The sequence below is a fragment of the Fundulus heteroclitus genome, chromosome 7 (assembly GCF_011125445.2).
Source record: "Fundulus heteroclitus isolate FHET01 chromosome 7, MU-UCD_Fhet_4.1, whole genome shotgun sequence".
Classification (NCBI taxonomy): domain Eukaryota; kingdom Metazoa; phylum Chordata; class Actinopteri; order Cyprinodontiformes; family Fundulidae; genus Fundulus; species Fundulus heteroclitus.
This window is the reverse complement of record NC_046367.1, coordinates 40662182-40684082: the sequence shown is the minus strand read 5'-3', so window position 1 is coordinate 40684082 and position 21901 is coordinate 40662182. Positions and strand designations below refer to the sequence as shown.

General features: G+C 42.0%; 1 protein-coding gene across 1 annotated transcript in view; it reads left to right on the top strand.

Moving 5' to 3' along the window:
- Nucleotides 1-10776, top strand: part of calcrla (calcitonin receptor-like a) — a 41861-nt gene extending 31085 nt beyond the window's left edge. Inside the window, exons 11-13 of the mRNA XM_036139641.1 lie at nucleotides 2332-2550; nucleotides 2983-3024; nucleotides 3862-10776. Of these exons, the coding sequence (XP_035995534.1) occupies nucleotides 2332-2550; nucleotides 2983-3024; nucleotides 3862-4083 (483 nt within the window). The 3' untranslated portion in view covers nucleotides 4084-10776. The remainder of the gene's footprint in view (nucleotides 1-2331; nucleotides 2551-2982; nucleotides 3025-3861) is intronic.
- The last annotated feature ends 11125 nt before the right edge of the window (nucleotides 10777-21901 follow it).

Below are 21901 nucleotides of genomic sequence, written 5' to 3'. Positions count from 1 at the left end.
ACTGAAGCTGTGTGCTAACTTTTGATCTTTCCTCTATTGGTCCAAATATTATTACTTCAGTTTTGTTTTTATTCAATTGGAGAAAATTTTGGCACATCCACGTATTGATTTCTTCTAGGCATTTACTCAGTGCCTGAACTGGTCCATAGTCACCTGGTGACATGGTGATGTAGAGCTGTGTGTCGTCTGCATAGTTAGTAGGGTAGGATCTGTAGCGGAGCCGCCTGGGGCAGGCAGAGGGTCCGGTTATTAAGGGGCCCACGCTGCCCACCGCCAGACTGATGGTGAATAAAACAAAAGAAGTAAAGTCGAAAAGTCGGTCGCTTCAGGCTGGTTCACACGGCAGCATATTTGGCCCCAGCTTCGCCCCGATCTTCACTTTCCGACAGGCCCCGACTATCTGAAGACATATTCCTGCCGTGTGTTAGAGCGATATGGTCTATTCTACAGTAGAACCCTCAAATCAGGGTTCTTCAACATGCTGGATCGTCTAGGTTCCCCCGAGGACAAACAAGCAGGCAGCCTGTTGAATGTGACGTGTAGCCAATCAGAAAGCGGGGTGAGGGATTCGCCAAGGGGGAGAAAACACAGCTCACCTCCATATCATAGCGCAGCAAACGTAGAGCCCCTCTTCATGCTGTCTCTGCTCCTTTTTAAATAATTTTATTCTTTTCTTTTTCTATGTTAAATCAGTCCAGAAACGATGACTGTTGTAATTCCTCGTCCTCCATGTTTATTTACTTTGAATTCTTGTCGGATCTTGAGAGGTAGATTTCCCGTCTGACACCTGAATGATCCTGAGTGAAATCTGTTCTTGTGAGCAAACCTGTTTCATCCACGATTTTCCCCTCACCACCACAAAAAAACACTGCAAAAAGCATTTTAGGTGCACCTGCGCTTTTTTGGTTGGAGTGCGGCCTTTCAGCCTCTGGGAGGCGGGGGGGGTGGGGGGGTGTAGCCAGTCTCCCTGCAGGTTGTAGCAGAACGCAACGCTCAGAGTCTAAAGCAGCTTATTGACCAGGAAATATTTGATCCCTGAAAACCACGTTTCCAGCTAACTCACCCGTCTGAAACATCTTCCAACCATACCAATTCATCTGAGCAGCATTATTTATTATTTTACAGCAGTTACTTTAACGGCTTCACACCTCGTCACAGTAATGTTAAACCGTGGAACTCGTCACCCTGGTGGTCATCGGGGAGACGAATGTGATAAAAAGTTGTGTGGACTTGTAAGATTTGAGATGCCTTATGGACTTTTATTCATATAAAACGTCCTGTTATATAGTTATGTGTCACCAGCACCAGCATGAATAACACTGCAGTTTGTAATCTTTATGATTAAAGTCTGATATACAGTGAAATTTAAGTTTGGCTGCGATTCACCACTTTACCATCTGTGTCGCCAATTTCCCCATCTCCAATTTCTAGTTTTTAATTATTTTAAAGATCCCAACCTTTGCATAGAAAGTGACGTACACGTGTCACTTTCTATGCAAAGGCCTCATTTTGTGCTTCCACAAGCTTTATAGTTGAGACCCCAGATCTGTAATGAATTGTTAACAAGTCCCCGCCCCTTCTGTAACGCGACCCTGGCTCCGCGCCTGGATAGGATCCATTTTCCTTAATGTTGGCAGGAGCGATTTGGATGATCTGCAGCTGCTGGATTGATTTTTATACGGAAACCAGAAAAGAGACGTCAGCTCTCTAACCATCTGAGATAAACTGGGTCGGATACTTTTGCCCTTGGCTCACCGTTTTCATATTGAAGGGTTCTAACCATCTTGGCATCAAATTGAAATGCTCCAAGGGCCTCCAAACCAGGAACCTTTCATGGATTGCATACTTTGTTTTAGGCAATCAGTGCAGAATAATTCAGTCCAGGTTTTGTTTTCTGGTCTAATTCTGAAGGGGTTCCAGTACTAAACCGCCATTGTAAGTCTCTGGTGCTGACGGTACTACGCAGGTTTGTCCTTTTATAATTTATATTATTCTTCCATATTTTCTGCAGAGATTATCTAAATAAATATTCCATATTCATTGTGTGGCGTTACGAGATTTAAGTCTGTCATCAGGGCTTTGTGGTTACTTTGGTTCAGAGAAAAGTCGGTATGATCATGCCAGGATCTAGAGACTATTTAGAGCCTTCGACAATAAAAATGGGTTTTATAGTGTGATTAGAGATGTTTTAAAGAGGCAATGTGCTTTTTAAAACACTCTAAAGTTGTTAGGGGCAGATGTTCTGTACTTTGGACAATGCAGTCAGATACAACAACCGGACTTCACAAAGAATATTCAGAGTATTTTCCTTGATTGTCTTTTCCCCTTCAGGTCAACTTGTTCTTTCTCCTAAACATCGTGCGGGTTCTCATCACGAAGCTGAAAGTGACGCATCAGGCAGAGTCCAGCCTCTACATGAAGGCAGTGAGAGCCACTCTCATCCTGGTTCCTCTTCTGGGAATCGAGTTTGTCCTGCTTCCCTACAAGCCTGAGGGACGCGTCTCCTCTGAAATATATGACTACATAATGCACATACTAATGCATTACCAGGTGAGCAGCCGCCGACCGGGCCGGCTGATTTACTGGCTGACACGACATGCACCGGAACGTTCCTGGGAGATTCATCCACTTTATTATGAATTAAATCTCCTTGTGTAACCTCTATTTATTCCTAAAAGAGGCTATCATTCCACAGAAATCAACTGTAGCCCGTTATCTCCTATCCCCTTTAAGAGTCCCATAAGACACATTTGTTTATGTTGTAACCCAGGGAGGAAAACCAGGAAGGAAGGGCTGCAAAGAGTTGGATGTTGACGAGGTTTTATCTGATCAGGTCGCCCAGCCTGGCCACAGCAGGGAAATGTCTCCTGCAATAGGAAGAACGAGCTCCCAGAATGCATTTGTTTTTCTGGTCTATCTACTTCAGCAGCTTGAGCTGTTCTTTTACCAAAGCCTAAGGTGTAAAATGTTTTTTCATTGCAGGGTCTGCTTGTGGCAACCATCTTCTGCTTCTTCAACGGAGAAGTAAGTAGGACTTTTGACCTTTTAAGCTTGCTTATAGCAAACTCTTCAATCATCCACCTTTGTGCGCCGCACAAGGATCTCAGCATTTCACTTTACCTTTAACCTTGATAAATAAGTGGTTAGGAGCGGGGCTGCAGCGTGTCAGGAAACTGGACCGTCATTTTATTGTTTACAACTCTCCGTGTAACCTTCAGCATCTTTGAGGCCACGATCTGTGTCCAGCATGAGCATCAACCATCAGGAAAGGCAGAATGCCCCTGGTGACGCGCTGAATGTGAATTCATTACAACAGGGAATAACAACCAAACATGCCTTTTGCAGTATCATTAGTGCCAACGCTGAAATTGTGACGATAAAATCCATGGAAGTCCATGTGTTGTTAAAAGCTGGACGTTTGGGATTAGCCCAAGCCGACACGGGCGTTCACACAAGCGTCTAATTTAGTTCCCCAGAGACATGACTGCAGCCCCTTCAAAACAAAAGCTGTTTTAAAATAGAAGCGTCATCTGTGTGAAACAATGGACACCTTATGCATGTTTAATTCATGAAAGAACAACAATCAATCAATCAATCAATCAATCAATCAATCAATCAATCAATCAATGTTCATTTATATAGCATATTTAAAAGCTATTTTCTTGCAAAGACCAAAGTGTAAAACTATAGCAATAAGGAACCAGAAAAGTATAATTGAAATCAATGTGTGGAATTGTAAAACAATCAGAAACTGATGGTATGGGTGTGATTGGTAATCCTACCGACGCCACACAATCCCACCGAAGAAAATCAACTCCTCAGTCTCTTCAGGTGTTTTTTTTTTTTTTTCTTCCTGTGCAGGTCCAAGCGGTTCTGAGGCGACACTGGAACCAGCACCACATCCAGTTCGGCAGCAGCATTGGAAACCACTCGGACGCGCTGCGCTCAGCCTCCTACACGGCCTCCTCCATCATCGAGGTGCAGGGCTGCTACACCATCGACGGCCACACGGAACACCTGAACGGAAAGGGCTTCCACGACACGGACGTCTCCGTCCTGAAGTCGGACAGCACCTTCGCCTGACGTCCGCGCGCCTCCTGACTCTATCCATAGCTCCGCTTCCCCCAACAGCCGCGTCGCCATGCCTCATCCGTGAAGCAGAGGGGAAACTCTCTCTCTCTCTGTACAGCGTCAGGAAGTGTGTGTGGAAAAGGACTCGGACTCTCAGCCACGTCATGGAAGTGCAGACCTGTCTGCCGCTCCACCGGTCAGAGCGAGGTACGGTCTTCTGTTGACGGTCAAAGTCTGGACGCCGTCACGCTCCAACAATCCTGACACAAACGTTTTTAATCTAATGCATAAAAACTGCTGGTTTCTGCTTTTGACGCCTTGTTGTGGACAAAAGCCCTTCGGTTACACTGTAAGAAAAAAAACAATTTTGAAACGCAGATAGTGCCAAACTCGACTCGCCGACTCCTCCCTTCTTACCTTTTGTCCAAGAAATAATGGAGATAAAACGTTTATTTCATAATATATTAAAGCTACATCATATAGTTTCTCTCTAAATATTCTTACTTCCAACATATTACCAGACAGTATTTATTACAGACCGGCTACACTTTGTTTTCAATCAGACAGGTGACAGTGAATGTGTTTGAAAATCTTCTCATTTTGATAGCGAACGTATGTTTTAAAGAGCGGATTGTGTCACATTCCCTTTTCTTACGCTCACGGCTCGGACTGAGCAGACATTAGAGCTGTTCTGAGTGAAAGCTGCGGATTGTTGGCTGGGCGACGGCTTCAGGGCGGGGATACCAGGGTCTGAAAATCCATAAATCTTATCTCAGGTGTACACAACAGATTCCATGGTGTCGGTAGTTATTGAGGAAGTAGGCAGAATGGACAGGCTATGAGGGAAAAACTAAGTACGCCCCATGATTTGATATCGGCTCCTGGTCAGTTTGACCGTTTGTAAATGTATACCTCCGTTTTGTATCTTTAAACAATTTTATTTTTTAGCCATGTACTTAAATCAGAGCATATCACTGTATTTCTCCTAAATGTTACGTTTTATTTTTATCTGAATTATGGAGATTATCATAACATTTCCTCAGAAATAATGTGTTAGTGCAGATTGATATCATGCCGTTTCCATTGATTGTGGTTCTGAACCCAGTTTGAACCGGTCGACTCTGATGAAGTTAGGCAGACTAAGACCGCTGATCAGACCAGAATCATTTGGAGTCATAAAGCCAAAGACTTGAGACTTGACTTAGACGCGTGCTCTAGGACTTGAGTCTGATGAACAATCTTTATGTCCTGAAGTCAGGAGTGAAGGCGAGGCGGCCTGTAAGCAGAAAGGGTCCACTGGATTCAGCAGCTGGTGATCTTCTGGACTGATCTGTAGCTTCATACCAACAACACCACAGATGTTCCTCTAACTGAGCCCTGTGTTCAGGCCAGTTCAGTACAAAATCAACCTAATAACACGTTATTCTCCTGCTACTAAGGCCTCTGCATCATTGCAAAGACACTTCCTACTTAAAACAATAAAAGCGCTTCCTGTTTGATTCAGACATTCACCGTTCTCATTTACCAGGGCTGTAAAAATACACTAACAGGCAGCAGAAACGTTGGTACAGGCCTTTTGGTCCGGCACACATGTGCTCAGCACAAATCCAGCATTGTTTCAAAGCTGAACACGACCAGAATGTTTATGTGCACAGAGGTTCGGTCTGTTCTGCATCTTTAAAGCAACACACCAGAACTCCCAGCAATCCCTTACGTCTGCTGTTTAAGGAGGGTTGAGGTTTCATATTCAGCTACAGTGATGATGGACAAAGAAAAGCGACCAAACCAAAGGCTTGTCAGCATTTTTCAACTCTTTATTGAGTTGCTTGGCAGGAAACAACCCCTAGCCGAATGCCAAAAAGACTGGTACTGCTGGTAGCTGAGGTCCAAATCCTGCTTCCTGCAGCAGCATTCAGCCTAAAATGCTGCCGAGCAGCAGACATGTGGGCAGGATTCTCTCTGAGAGGAGGGGACATCCCAGTGACTGGAATCTTAAGATGCGTTCAGGGACAACGTGTACACTGGATCATCTCTATATCCAAACAACTCCAACTGAATGTAAACCTTTTTATTATTCTCAAATACTAGCGCAGTCTTCCTAAATAACAAACCTTGATTATTTTCAGATGTTTGTATCTTTGTATAATTTACCTAGGTTATCCCTGGTTAAATTTAATTAATTAGAGATAAACAAACCAAATATCCAGTCAGTTCTTTACGAGCTGTTCTTTAAAGGAGCAATAAGCAATAGTTCACCACTAGGTGGAGCCTGAGCACTGTCTGTAGACCAAAACAAGATGTGTACCAAGCCACGCCTCTTTCTTTCTCCGCTCCAGCACTCGGCACCCATTTCCCCTTCTCACCCGTCGGCTTGTATGAGCCTATTTGCAAAGGATAAAAACACAGCAAAACCGTTCAAAGGAACATGTCTAGTGAAGAAGTAAGTAACTCATAACTTTATAATGCTGTTAGCTAGAGAACTTTTTGATCCGATGGCCGTGCTCTCCGCCATTTTGTGCCTGGCGGTGGCATTTATGGTCAGGGAGGGGGCAGCTGTTCACGTGCACGTACGTGCACACGCGGGCAGTCCTGCTACGTAAACAAGACATTGGAGAACAACAGAGAGATAGGATGTGATGTAGTCCATCTAAAAATATGCCTTTTGTTCTTCACAAAATAGTTTTTTGTTCTACAATAATGACATTTTTCTTATTGCTCCTTTAGAGTTCTGAAACATAATAAAATTAATGAATTAGTCATTAGCCACTGCTGAATAAAGTTTAAAAAAGTAATTTTTTGTCTTGATCGAAGGGTAGCAGAAAAGTCAGAATTGTGACTGTAAAACCGAGGTTCTGTCCCCTATCATTTACTCTCTACACCGCCCGCTATCGGTTATGTCATAATTTTCATGGTGGAAAATGTTTACTGCTTAGTCTTAAAGCTGCAGTAGGTAACTTTTGTGAAAATATTTTTTAGATATTTGTTAAAACTATCACTATGTCCTGACAGTAAAATAGAAGACAGATAATCTCTGAAAAAAATCCAGCTCCTCTGGCTCCTCCCCGTGTTCCCACTGCCATTGGCAGAAATGCAGCGCTCCCGGTCAGAAACAACCAATCAGAGCCAGGAGGGGTGTCTTAGCGGTGTCAGATAACGTTTGTGTAGGCGCTGCTGACACCCCTCCCCTGCACAATGCGTACCATTATTCAGGAAGGTTTGCTTGTTAATATTTTCATGCTAAATCCACTTTTTTCTCAGAATTCCCTTCTGCAGCTTTAAGGGTTAAATGCTAATTTACAATACACTGCATAATGCCATACATGAAGAAGCAGGGAAACGATATTAAGGTATATATCAACAAAGACAAGTTTTAATCTCTTTTCTAATTTTTCTCTAAACACAACGTACTTCTAAAACCCAAGGGGGAAATTATACACTTTGACATAATTTTAAACAAAAAAAAATTAAGCAACAACTCACAACAGTTTTTTCAATGTTGAATTATTTGTTAAAAGATTAGAAGATAATTGTTAAATGCTTCTGTTAAATTAGGCTTAACTGGATTTGAACTGTTATAGGAAGACTCGTTAGTGGAGAAAAGGTTTGTTTCAGTCATGGGAGACTTCAGACTTGACTTGGACTTTTCATCACTTTTCAAAGCAGGTACGAAACGGGTTGGTATGAACTGATGCACAGTCAGTGGAAATGGCCCGAGCCTCAGAAAACATTGGTTACAAGACGACCAAAACTGCAGTGGTACAAAATGGTCAGCTTTTAAAGCCAGATGGCAGCAATTGCTTGAACTGTACTGCTCTTCTTATAGTGAATCTTTCAGCTCAGATGTCAAAACTGATCCCAAATCAAACGGAGAACTCAGAAAATGCTTGTTAGAGGAAAAACTGTTGTGCGGGAAGCCAGTCCTGAAGGTTGATTGTGTGTGTTTGAAGAGCTGTTTTTCTAAAAGGGTTACTTTAAGGCCAGTATAGATGAATTATTACAGTAGAAATATATGTATTTTTTGTGTTTCTTGGAAAACAAATTAGAACACAGATGATGGTGCAATAAAATGGACAGAAGATTTAATTACACCAAAGAGATGAAATGATAGAGAAAAACATGCACAGAGCCCAGTTTTAATCTATTTTCCAACTGAAAAGAACTATTATTTTTGTTGGTTAATTATTTCTTATTAGTATTATTTTTTTGTCCTCCTACCATACAAGTGAAAATGGATTTTTTGGTATATCTTTGTTTTATTTAATCTCTTTTAAGTGTTGTTTTTTTATGAAAATGGCCCTGTTTCTGTCGACCAGACGTTTTCAGGTTGCTCTTTAGCATCATCAGCGTGAAGAAAAAAACAGTTCTGGATGATGGCCGCACTCCCGTTTTCACATGCAGCGCTGCTTAGATCACCCCCCCCCCCCCCCCCCCACATCCCGTTTTCCCCTGGGTTTTAGAGGCCTTTTCAGGATCCGGTCCCTAGCGAAGGGAACTCGAGTCAGTTTCAGCTGATGTAAATAATTTTGTACATCCAACAAGTTTTGTTAGAGACGATGCGAGATGATGCCTGCATGATTTCTATATAGACAGTGTTTCTGTAAATTCAGAGCATCCGCACACGGCTCCTGCGTGTTGTAGAGAGAGGGGGCGGCTACACTGAGCAGGAACCCTCTTCATGCTACTGGATCCGCCCGCCGCTCTGACCTGTCATCATGCCCGTCACTTTGTGTCACCTCTCCATTGTGCCTGTGTTAGGAAGCATGAAGCTGATAAGCTCCAGTTGTCTCGCACACACTTCAGCTCCGTCAACAAAATCGTTGCTGGGTATTTGTTCATCGATTGAATGTCTCCGTTTTCAGTCTTTAATTCAGCTGTGATGACTTGCAGGATTCAGCGCAGACCTGGAAGAGCTCTGTCTGCAGGAAACAGTACTTTAGACCCATTAGAAAACACAAACAGCCTTGGTAGAAAGAAAGTACACCCTTGTTCAGTTCAGCAGTTTTGCAACCATTTACGTCTAACCTCAGGTGTGAAAAACAGTTTCCACAGTGTGAGTATTGATGGCCCAGCAGTTTGTAGAACAACCATCAGCAGCAATACCTTCCATCTTTGCTTTTCTGTGTCACACATCTTTGTGGAGGAATTTTAGTCCCCTCTTGTTTCAGTTCGCAGAGTTCTGCAGACGTTTGTTTCTGGACAACTAAAGTCTTGACTTTGACTAGGCCATTGCAAAACCTTTTGTTTTCTTTTCAGCTGTCCTGCTGTAGATTGGCTGCTGTGTTTGGGATCATTGTTCTGTTGACCCAGTTTGGACCAAGCTTTAGCTGTTGGACAGATTGTAGAATACGTTGGTAGACAGAGGAGATCATGGTCCAGTGAGAGAATGCAAGGTAGCCAGGTTTTGTGGCTGCAAAACAAGCCATGGTTGACAATTGGTAACATATGGTTTGTGATGATCTGCTGTTTGGTTTCCTCCAGACATGGTACTGTGCATCAAGGTGCAACATCTCTACTCTGGTCTCCTCTGTCCAGAGGGACATTGTCCCAGAAGTCTGGTCCTTCATCCAGCAGCAGCTCTGCTAACCTCAGTCCTGCTGCCATCTTGTTTCTAGAGAGAAGAGGCTTTCTCCTTCAGCCCTTCCAAGCAGCCAGACTGGTTCAGTACCATGTCTTTTAACCGTTAACCTACTAACTGAGGTCTGTAGAGTCTGAGGTGGAGCTCTTGGGCTTCTGGTCATTTCTATGAGCTTCCCGCTCTGATCTTGGGCTGAACCTGCTGGACGTCCACTGCTGAGAAAGTTGGCAGCTGCTGAGATGTTCTCCTCCTGGGGATAATCTTCCTCTCTGCAGGATGATGGACTTCAGATGGTCTGGGGATGACCTTTGAACCCTTATCAGGCTGAAGAGGAGCAACAGTTGCTGCTCTGAGGTCATTGCTGATGTCTTTCCAACTTGCCGTTGTCGGACACACCCCCGTCTGCTTCAGAGTAGCAAACAGTTTTATTTTTATGTCACCCGCAGCTTTTCCATTTAGGCTTCATGTCTGTTTTATGGGGAAAGACAGTTTGGGGTCTGTTGTGTGATAATCCCAACATGATTGTTAGTGTCTGTGTGCAGAAATCTATAATTGAAAGAGGGTTTACTTTCTTTTCATCATGACTGAGATCTCTCTTTAATATCAAGTCTACATGATCATCTGTCTAATCTTTGACAGTACTGTGAAAGTTATAATCCAGGAGTCGGAGTTAGACCTATCAAACTGTTTTTGATGCTTAATCTATCATAGAGTTATTGTAAACTCATCCAAACTGTGGTAAAGCCAAAGGTTTTTGGCAAAGTGTTGTACGTTTTGTATATTTATGTGTGAAATGTTTTCTTATGACTCTCCAAAGAGTTTGTGAAGTCCCCAGTGACACTTTGGTAAACTGTTGTAAAGGATGACAAACGCATTGAGGACAATGTCTGTAGTTTTTGTTCCTAATGTACTGTATCTTACTTTAATAGTCTCGACACATTGACTCCACACTGCTGTTTGAATGTTAATGGTTTTGTTTTTATTCCTTGGATGTGAAGAACACAAACACACACATATATATATATATCTATATTTACATATCAATGTTTCTCTTTTTAATATGTCAGTGAACTAGACAATGTTGCTATGTTGTGTGTATCTGCATACTAAAACAGTATAGCACAGCACGAGCCCTTGACTCTTTGTTTTCTTTATTGGCATTGCCTGAATAGACAATGAGGTTCTGGCATCACCATCACAACGACAGTCAGGGAGCTTTTACTCTCAAGTTGAGAGACAGTGTTAAAGGGGATGCCGAGACTGGAGAGACCATCGTGATGCGTGATTTATGTTTCCTCAGACTTCTCAGAGGAACAGTGTGGGGGGGACAAAACGGCCAGCAGCTACATCCTGATATTCACATAAAGGACACTCAAACTGAGATATCTACTAAAAGATGAATCAATTGGCACCTTGTCAGCAGAACCAGCCTCTCTGTTTTCTATGTACGTACTGAGATGTACCTGAAAAACCTTTGTCTGCACAAGTTGGTTATTTTAATATAATTACAATATTTAAAACCCCACGTCACAAGATCGCAACCACCAAATGATGTCCAAGGTTTTAATGGTGATTTAAATGTGACTGGATTACAGTGAATTTGTCTGATCACTTAAAACAGCCAGAATATAATTTCCCCTTGTTTCAAGAAATTAGCAATTCTATGACATAAAACAGCAGACAAGGTGAATTTGAACTTCCAATGCTGTATTTCTCCTAAATACAAAGTTTTACAAAAGCACAGCACAAGAAATAAATCGTCAAAATGAACATAACTGGTATCTAGGGAGGTTGTAAAGACTGGCAGTGAGATGAATGGTAATCAACAAACATCCGAGTTTCAGGGTCATTTATTGGCTTTAAACGATAAACTGGATGAAAAAGTTTTGATTTTGTTCCTTCAGTTAGATGAACCATTTCCCTGAGGATTAATAAAGCTCCAATAGAGGAAGCCTTCAAACTGCAAGGAGTTCATCCTGATTGAATTGCTTTATTGTCCCCTATGGGGGAACTTACGTTTTAGTACAACCCATCAAGAGAACAACATACATGGGAGACACGTTGCTGAGGTCTTGCTGTTTTTTACAGAGTATAGAAAAGGAATACATTGGGATGGTGGAGGGCAAAGAAGGAGTGCATTTCTCACACTGTCTCTTATGGGGACAGTAGTAGGATGCAGATAAAAAACCCTCAGCACAAAAAAATCAACAGCACAAGCATGATGTACACAGTGGTACACAGTGGAGGAAGTGAGTCAGAGGAGACTGTGCCTGTGTGCATCAGTATAAGCCCATCATTACCCAGTAGCCCCCCATCCAACCCTTGTCCTAGATGGTATGTTATCAGCAGTTGAGTAGAGCACTGTTGCAGGTCACAGGTGTCATGAACAGGTTAGAGCATCTTGTTTGCATAACATCCAGGAGAGTTTGAGATAAACCAGCCTCCAAGGCCAGCATCAGGTGCCAAATTCAATAACAAGGAGATTTAATGACTGTGGAGGTTGACTGTGAAATTTCTATCAGCTTTCAAGTCTTTGCTGCTCCGCCTTCATGGCAAGTCCCAAACAGCCAAATGTGTTTGTATTTTGTCATAAATTGAGCTAGAGCTTCCCTGGGGTCTTTTCCATTTATCCACTGAGTTCAGACCACAGCTGGGATGCGATGCTGTGCAAGGATCGCATCCAGCTTGCAGTTTTGCTCAGAAAGCATAAAAGTCTGGGAGATCACAGCTCGGTTTAACCCTTCACACACTCCCGGCAGCCTCACCAAGGCCAGAACTGCTGCCGAGATCTTCAGTGTTGGCCAACATACCAGGCAACCGCCAACTCCAATAAGCAGAAATCCTGTTTTCATAAATCAAATTGTATATGCATGATACTTGTCCTCCAGTGGACGAAATAGACAGACACATCATTTTACAACTCCCCCAGGAATCCAAGGAGTATATTATTATTATATATTATTATGTGTCCCCCCAGGACGGCTTGCTTCCCCTGCGCTTGGTCTTCTCGTTGAGAAAATTTGATCAATTGCGTTGAACATTCAGCTGACCGGATCCATAGTTTTCGATTTGGATGATTTGCAGAAAAAAGGCTCTGAGAGAGTTAGGCAGCAGACAGACAAGAGTGCACATTAACACACAGTTTACTGAGTGTATATAGCTTCTGTCTGTATATATATCCTTTTTATTTTATTGTATTTTTATTTTTTGTCTGCACCATCAACACCAAGTCAAATTCCTTGTAAGTGCAAACCTACTTGGCGATTAAACTTCATTCTGATTCTGATTCTGATTCTGACAAGCAAGAGAGGTCCGGGAGGAGAGAAGCAGAAAAGCATCCGCCTTCGCTGAGAGCCGGTAGAAGTGTCTGGATGTCTGACTCTGATGATCCACAACGATGATGGAGGTTATTTTGGATGCAAAGTCTAAAACGAGCATTGAGGCTTGCTCGCTCACTGCAGCAAAGCTCACTCTTTGTGCTGTAATCAATTACGTACCTGGGAATGGAGCAGCTGCAGACATGTTCTAGCTAACTGGTTCAAATGGAGCCATCAGCGGTCGACCTGGTGATCACTCTTGGTAGTTGTGGTAGACGGTGACGGAGTTTTGCAGGTGGTGTTACCATGAATAACGTCCCACGTCATTTATACCTGCTTATCCAAGGCTACACCTTGGAAAGGTATTGTGTTGGGACAAAAATTCCCCTTTAATCTGATTTTTTTCTGTTTTTAAACTTACTTGTTTCTGATCGTCAAATAAATTGGCTGTCCAAATCAATCTGGCCCTGTATGAAAAGCAATCACCCCCTTGACCTGGTAACTGGTTGTTCACAGCAGCAGCTGCTATCACGTGTTTGGGATGAACACTAATGAGTCTTTAACATCTCTGTGGAGGAACATTGTCCCACTCTGCTTTACAGAATTGTTGTAATTTAGACACATTGGAGGGATTTCCGGAATGAATGACCTGTTTATGTAATAAAACAGAGAAGGAACAGGAGCCAAATGCAAGAGTGAGACAAGCGGGTGAAAAATAAACTATTTTACTTAATAAAGGAAAGTTTTAAAACTAACTAAATATATAGTGAGAGCTGACAAACAGCAATATTTAAACTGGATAGGTGACTACTGAACAAGGAGCAGCTGAAATTAAGCCAAGTAACTGAAGTTTAGCTGATGAAACACAGAGAACCGGGGAGCAGAAAATACATACGTACAGGACAAAAAACACAAAGAATCTTAAAATTAAGGAATCAAGTATGGAAGGCAAACCAAAGCCAAACACAAAACCAAAAACCCAAAGATTAGGACAGATTACTGATGCAGCATCTTGGTCAGATTTATGTCAGAACTTTTTTTATTTTAGTCATTCAGAGGTTGACCAGCTCGTGTGTTTCAGACCATCGTCCTGCTGCAGATCTCATGTTGTTGACCTTAACGACACAGGGCCAGGTTGGTTTGGGATCGATTTTATTTTTTTTTCTTTGATAAATGAAACCATCATTTAAAAACTGCTTCACAGGTATTCTTTATCTGATTTAAAATTTTGTTGGATGATCTGAAACATTTAACTGTGACATAAAATAGAAAACAGAATAAGGCAAACATTTGAAATTCATATCAAGTCATCCCAGTCCAACCTGGACTCTCCAGGAACCACTGCTGTGTGCTTTTTCATTCCATAAGTATCCAGAGATCTCTGCTGTCTTCTTAACACTGCTCTTAACTTGCTGTGACCTTGAGTGTTAGACCGGGCGATCTATATCCTACATGAGTTAGATCAGCCAGGTGGCACGTTACAGCCCAGGCCTTCAGCTCCACGGCGGATGTTGTGATGAGAAACATCTGCTTCTCTGGCAAACAGAAAGAAAGAACAATCAGGATCTTCTGCTTCCATAACCCTTCTGCTGCAAGTCGCTGAGGACAAGCTTATTACAAAACATGATATCATGTTAATAGAAATTATCCAATCCAACCCCAACGCCGAACAAGTTCCTAAGTCACCCCGACTTGAGAGGCAGGAACTGCTTTTCTTTAAATCAAAGCCTGTAAAGAATCTCTGATTCAGAACTTTGTTGAAACCAGGACTAATGCCAACTAGAATGATGGAGAAAGACCTGCTCTTTGGTTATTGGTTACATCTGATTCTTGACATATAACAACTTGATCCAACAGAATTTCCCCCCAACAAACAGTGTAGTTTCATGTAAGTGAGCTTGAACAACATTACGCAGAAGAAGAGTGCGTCAGCCAGTTCGGGAAAATGTCTCTCAGGGAAGGTTGCTTCACGTTTGACATGCAACACCATCCACATGTGCAGGCAGAGGGAGCTGGAGAAAGAAAACACATCTATCAAGTTACCAAATTCAATTCCCTATCTGACTGAGATGTTTTCTTGCTGGTTTACAAAAAAAAATATTATTTTAATGCAGGTTTCAATGATAATGCTTGATACTAACAGATGGCTAAGACTGGGGAGACTTAGTTGTGTTAAATATCAGAATAAATGTTTTCCTGTGTTAATGCATGCTGGGTCCCATATCTTCTGTCTTCCCTCTTTACTCTGATGCGCCTAAACTGATTCTCCTGATTACTAAACAAAGTGTGCATTTTATCTCAATATAAATGAAATGTCCTTTGAAACACATCTGCATCTCTTCCAAAACACCACCATCCACCTGAGCTAACAGGCACTAATCAGAGACGCAGCCAAGAGGTCCATGGTAACTCTGGAGGAGCTGCAGAGATCCACAAGTCGGTTGGGAAAATCTGTCCTCAAGAAGACTTTTAGTCTTTGACTCGACAACTCTAGTCTTCATGAAAGAGTGTTGAGAATAAAATGTTATTGTTGAAAGAAAGTCAGAAGCGATCCTGTCTGCAGTTTGCTACAAGCCATATAGGAGACACAACATGTGGGAGAAGGTGAACTGATCTGATCAGACCAATGTTAGACCTTTTGGGTCTACATGCAAAACATTTCATTTGGAGTAAAACTAAGACTGCACATAACTCTGAAACACATCCACCACAGTGAAAGATGATGCTTTACAGGAAGATGGATGGATCTAAATCCAGAGCAAGACTGGAAGACAACCTGTTGGAGGCTGCAGGAGACCTGAGACTTGGGTGGAGGTTCATCTTCCAGCAGGATGAACACCCTGAACATGCAGCCAGAGATGATATGTGATGGTTTAGGTTCATGGGTTGCAATCAATCAATCAATCAATCAATCAACCATCTTTATTTTTAGAGCACATTTTTTAACCACGTGGGTGACCAAAGTGCTGTATATTAAAACAAGAAAGGGTTAAAAACCAAATTTAAAACATCCATAACATACACACACAACATCAAAAGCTAAAAACCAGATTCACTGCAAGAGTATTTTAAAATGCTACACACGACAAGATCACAGTATATTAAAAGACAGGAAATAAAAGAGTGGCCTAGTCAAAGTCCAGACCTCAATACAAATGAGAATCTCTCCATATCACAGTTTATTTGTTGATAAATGATGAAAACTATATATCATTTCCCTTCAACGTTTATCAAATCTAACAACATACATTAAAGTTTATGGTGGGAAAAATTTATTATATTATTACTGTATTAAGGTACTTCATACTGACAGCACAAAACTGCTCAACATAACTCCACTTTACTCCCTAATCTGACCCAATAAATGTTGCACTGCCTTTTAAAAACTGCTCTACCATCCCTTTTGTGAGCTCGTTTAACACCTCAATGAATCTATTCTCGTTTTTGGCAACTAATAATTATACTTCTATTATTACTGGAGTTCATAATGATTCTTGTTATTTTAGTTCTAATTTGATTATTAATTAGATTGAGCTACTTGAGATACAAAAAGAAAAGACCTCTTTGTTGTCAAACGTTTCTGAAAATCTTAATTTAGAATTTGTTACCCTTGCTCGCAAAAAAGCAGCTGATCAGAGCCGAGAACGGCAGAACCGCTACAATTCAGCGTTGAGCCGTCTCTCCCAACAAGAATGCATTCATAATGTCATCACAAAAGCTGCTCTCTAATGAGTTGAAGAGTTCAGCCTGCTGAGTGGAACTGTGCTGAACCAGAGGCGCGTTCCCCCAGCAGCCTTCGCCTGGTTTGATCAGTTCAAACTAAAACGTTATTGATGTACCGCTGCTTAAATCAGCCTGAGCTGACAGCCACGCACATCTACAGATCTATTTCTTTTTCTCCACAGTCAATGACTGAAATGGGAGAAGATGTTTTTGCAGTTTCTGTTGTTTTTTTTTTCTACAACCGTATCCTTCTGTTTGTTTGTGACCTGAATAAGTAAGGCTGCTTTTAGCCTCAAATACTTCAAAAGAGTCACGGAGCTCAAAACAACAGGCTGCAGCTATTATTATTCATGCATTGTCACCATGATTCAAAAAAGGGCCATTTGGAAAGCAAAATGTGCTTTAATTTCAAAATGTGGAAAAATTCCTAAAAGTGTCTTAGTAGCCAGATGCTCGTTGTGACTGTGAATCAGACAGTCATGGTTCCTGTTTTCACTGCGCCAGAGACGTCATCAGATTCCTATTCCATGTGGACTCATCCTGATGAACCTACAGCCTCCTCCATCCACACACATGTATGCCATGTTTGTGAGTTAAGCAACCTGAAAATAAGTGATTCAGGGAAATGACTGGAAATTTGGCTTCATACATTAGAAAGAAAACAGTTTTTCTATCCGACTGAAATGTTTTTCGCTTCAACAGAAAATGTTACATTTCCGTTACAGGAGGGGTTATCTGAGTCAGATTCAGCTTTATTGTTTATAGCTGTTGCACAATCCAGAATTTTCACTTTGGTTATAGCTCTCGACAGACAGGTATAAATATTTAAACAGCAGTATATGCACGTGTATGTTTTGTTAATATTTAAAGAAAAAAAGGAGGCTGTGATAGTGCTAATATGCTTATTTTGTTTCTCGCTGACTTCTCATACTTTGTGTTTATCAGAGAGAGCCTGGGGGAATTATTTAGCTCCCTACAAATACCCTTAATACCAGCTCCTAGCTCCTGTTCCTTCACCTTTTATGGGGTCAACAGTGAGAACTCCATCATGGGGAGGAAAGGAGCTTCGGACAAATTCGGACAGCCTTTAACTCCTACGTCATCACGTGACGGAAACACATGGATGATGCGAGCCCAATCCAGGCCTATAGCCTAGAAAATGATCTACAAAGTAACCGCTCTCCTCGTCTGACATTTTCCGTTGATTTCCGTGAGGGAGCTGTGTTTATATGTCATGTCACGCAAAGGATTGTGGGATACCTTAAGGCTTCTTAGCGCTGGTAAAGGACGTTGTTCCTAGGCAAAACTAGCCATGAGAGGAAGCATGCAGGCTAGTTTTCTTACCTCCTTCCTTACTGATTGCGCCATTCGGACAGCACTGGTCATGGCAACCAGCGCTCTGTAGCGCTACCTGAAGGTAAAAGTCAAACAGTTTGTGTGCAGGATGTGTGGCGTCTGCAGAGATGCTAGCTGCCCTTGTTCCTGACCATGGGCCTGGACAGGTCCTGGATGGAGAAAAGGTCAGCCATTAAGATCCTCTCTGCAGACACGAGCATTCGTTGCAGTTTGCCACATAGAAGATGACAAGCAGCTCCTGGGGAGGGTTAGACGTCTTGAGCTGCTGCAAAAAGTGTAGAATTATCGTGGGGGCTGCAAGTTGTCCTTGTAAGTGTGTGTGTGTGTGTGTGTGTGGGGGGGGGGGGGGGGGGTATTGCTTGCTTTTAAACCAACAGAAGAAGCTGGTGAAGTCATCAAACAGTTGGGTGTCCATCACAGTGTAGAGTGACTTGTAATGTTCTTTGAGTCTCTCCAGACTGAAGCAGGGTTATTAGGTGAGAAGCTGCGTCTCGATCTCTCTTCTTCTGGCTGTCTTGATCTCTTTTGTCAGCTTGTTTCTTGCCGGTCTGTACAGGCGGCACCCCGCTGCTGTAAGCCTCTCCTTTGGTCTGATGCAGCTTCCATAACCATGGTTTGCGTTAGTTTGAGCGAAAGGTCTTGATCGGCACACACGTGTCCTCACACAACCTATGCATCAAGTGGCAGCTTCAGCAAGCTCCTTCAGAGGAGTGGGTGAATCTCTGAATGCGCTGCGGTCTGCGTGGTCCGAGTAGTATGAAGGTCGTCATAAAGTAGGCCCGCTTTGTCTGCTTCCATTGACCAGTCCTCTTCCTCAAAGTCCTAACCACCGGCTTACACTTTTTGCTTTTTAATTGGAATGAGATCAAGCAGATGGTGATCAGAGAGAATAGCGAACTGCTCGATTTGCATCTTTTAAAACTGTGTAACACTGACCAGACTGTTTCCATCTCTGGTGGGACGGTCAATATGTCGTCTGTATTTTGGAAGTCTATTTATTTTAAGCCGTTAAGCCCAGAGGGGTGTAGGGGCAATTTCTGACTGAAGCTACATACCTGATATAAATTAATTACAGCTCCACAGATCTAAAGTGTAAATGCAAATGTTACAATTTGTGTGAAGCAAAGGCTCAAAAGAATATTTTTTCAAATGGAACCAATATTGTAAATGTCACCATTTCTGTTTTATAAGCAATTAAACGAAGAATAAATCACAGTTTCTGAGCCTCGCCTAAATTCAAAATAAACACTGTAAAACTACAAAAAAAACCCTGAGATTTAATTCTCTCCTTAAAGCTGAGGACATTTGGTTTAGACAAGTTACATGAAAGCATAAAAAAACAGATTATTGCTTTTGAATATATATAAAAAAACTTAAACCAGAAGGATGGTGAGAGGCAATAATTCGATTTTAATGAGTTTAGATATTAATGTACTCGGGTTACACAAACATGATGTTGCATGAGAATGCAGCCCAAAGGCAAACATCTGCTAAATAAGTGTACAGTATATATTTACTTTAGTTAGTACAGAGCATGATTCTGCAGGAAAACAAAAATTATTATTTAAGTAGGTGGTGCTGATTTATTATTTCAGAGGAGGCTATGAAAGCAATGTTTCTGTGCTTCAGTGAATATATTTGGGGTCGTATATAAATAAGGATAAAACTGTCAGACCAGGGCCTCTCAAAGCTGGTGTTCTGCAGGTTTACTGTGTCAGTCTGAGCTCAGTTTTCTGCCTCCACGCCTCTTTCCATTCCCTTCACGGCAGAAATGATCACAAGTCAATTTTTTTCAAGTCAAAGTCGAGTCTCAAATCCTTCCTCCCTAATTTAGAGTCAAGCCTCAACTCTCAAAAAACTGAAATAAACAATTTGTCATTAAATCCAGAACATCTAGGCCACCTCTATGCTTAGAAAATAACCTGTACATTTTGACCTTATAGGTCTAAATTTTTACATAAATGTTTTAGAATTATCTTTAAATCTTTTAACATGCATATATATATATATATATATATATATATATATATATATATATATATATATATATATATATATATATATATATATATATTATTTAGAAAAAATGCAAGTGTGATATTTACCCCATTAGAAATATACTGCAATAAAAATTTAACTCAAAGATGTACAAGTCTCTCAATTTTTCCTTAGCAGGACCCATACTGTGACATAAAACATACTATACAATTCATAAAAAATCCAAGGTGTTTGTCTTTCATGTGATCGGACTAAATCAGTTGTATCTAAACTGAGGAATCTAAAAGAAATTATTGCTGTTATTTGATTATTTTAGTAAGCATTGCGTTATAATCTCAGGTTTTGGACAGGTGTAATGTAGCCTCAGTGTGATGTTGTTTACAGAGGTCCAGTGAATGCTCAGACACTTGAGAAATTAGGGGGAACATTAGGGAGGGAGCCTGAGGAAGAGTATTAAACCTGACTGGAGATGAATTATGAAGAAATAAACAAACAAAAGGGGGATTTAGCAGAGATCTAACATAATCAAGTGTACACCGTGAACAAAATGCAAGAAATAAAGGATAAAACTGAGAAAGCAACACCAAATAAACAGGAAAACCATAGAAACCTGAAACCTAAGGGTCATGGCACCATTCCTTTGTTTCCCCATCATGCTTTCTTTATACCCAAAACCTTTTTTATACCCTCAGCCCTCTTTTTGTACCCCCCACCCCCACCATCCTGTTTATGCCTACACCCCTTCTATTTACGCAACCCTCTCGTTGCACCCCCGCTCCACTTGTTGTACCTCCACTCTGCTTTGACAGGTGCAGATATCTGAGAATCTCACTGTTGCCTCCGCTGTGGGACGATGTCTAGGGTTTAGGGGGAGGGGGGGGGGGGCGGTAATCCAGTCTTCACATTCCTGGGAAACACTCAGGGGAGCCTACGCTGTGACTGATGTGGCATTTTGACCCAACACTGTCTTCTCCTGAGTCAGTGACGGTTAAATATGAAGAGTTTTAGTCGAACCGACCCAGAACTTGCTCAGACGTTGGAGCACAGACCCCTGTAGGTCAGGTGCCGTTATTTGCAAGGATCCCAGTGGGCTGACATGACGGCGCGGGTGGACGCGGTCCGTGACGGTAGGACAGGATGTTCCACCGAGAGGTTGCTCAGGAGTAATTTGAACTGAGTTGTTTGGCAAGAGGACGGGTTAAATGAGACCAAGTGAATTGGATCAGTCAGTGGAGCTATTTCTCTTTAGTCTAATCTGTTTGGTTTAAGGAGTAAAAAAAAAACACAACCCCAAGTTAAGATCCAGCATACTCTGACCTGTTTGGGTGCAAATGTTTCCTTCTGGTTCTGGGACTTCATTTTGAAGAAGACTGTCTTGACTTTCTTCTTAATTCGTTCCAGCTCTGACACAGGAAGTGTTTTGTTCTGTGAAAGCCTCCGTCAGCAGCTTTCGGCTTTACGTGTTGACTGACACTGCTCTACATCAATCAATCTAAATGCAGCCTGCAGAGCTTCTGGGAATCCCTAATGCGCATCATCCTGAAGGGTGTTTGGCAGCCGGAGCTGGACGCTGCGATGACAGGTGTACGGTGACAGGGCCACAGACACAGCGGCAAGCGAGAACAGAAAGGAGACTTTTTGCACCAGGACCATTGAGCCCAGACGTCTGCCGCTCCACGTTTCTGGGCTTTAGTGAATAGAAAATCTGACGTGCATGTCATAAATAGTATGTGTACGGTTTGTGTGCTGCAGACAGCGGTGGTGTTGAAACATTTTGCAGCTTTCCAAGCAGGGGGGCATCCATGGCGACGTAAACAGACTGGCTGTAACAGCCGTACTTCCTCTGCCCTTGGATTTGACA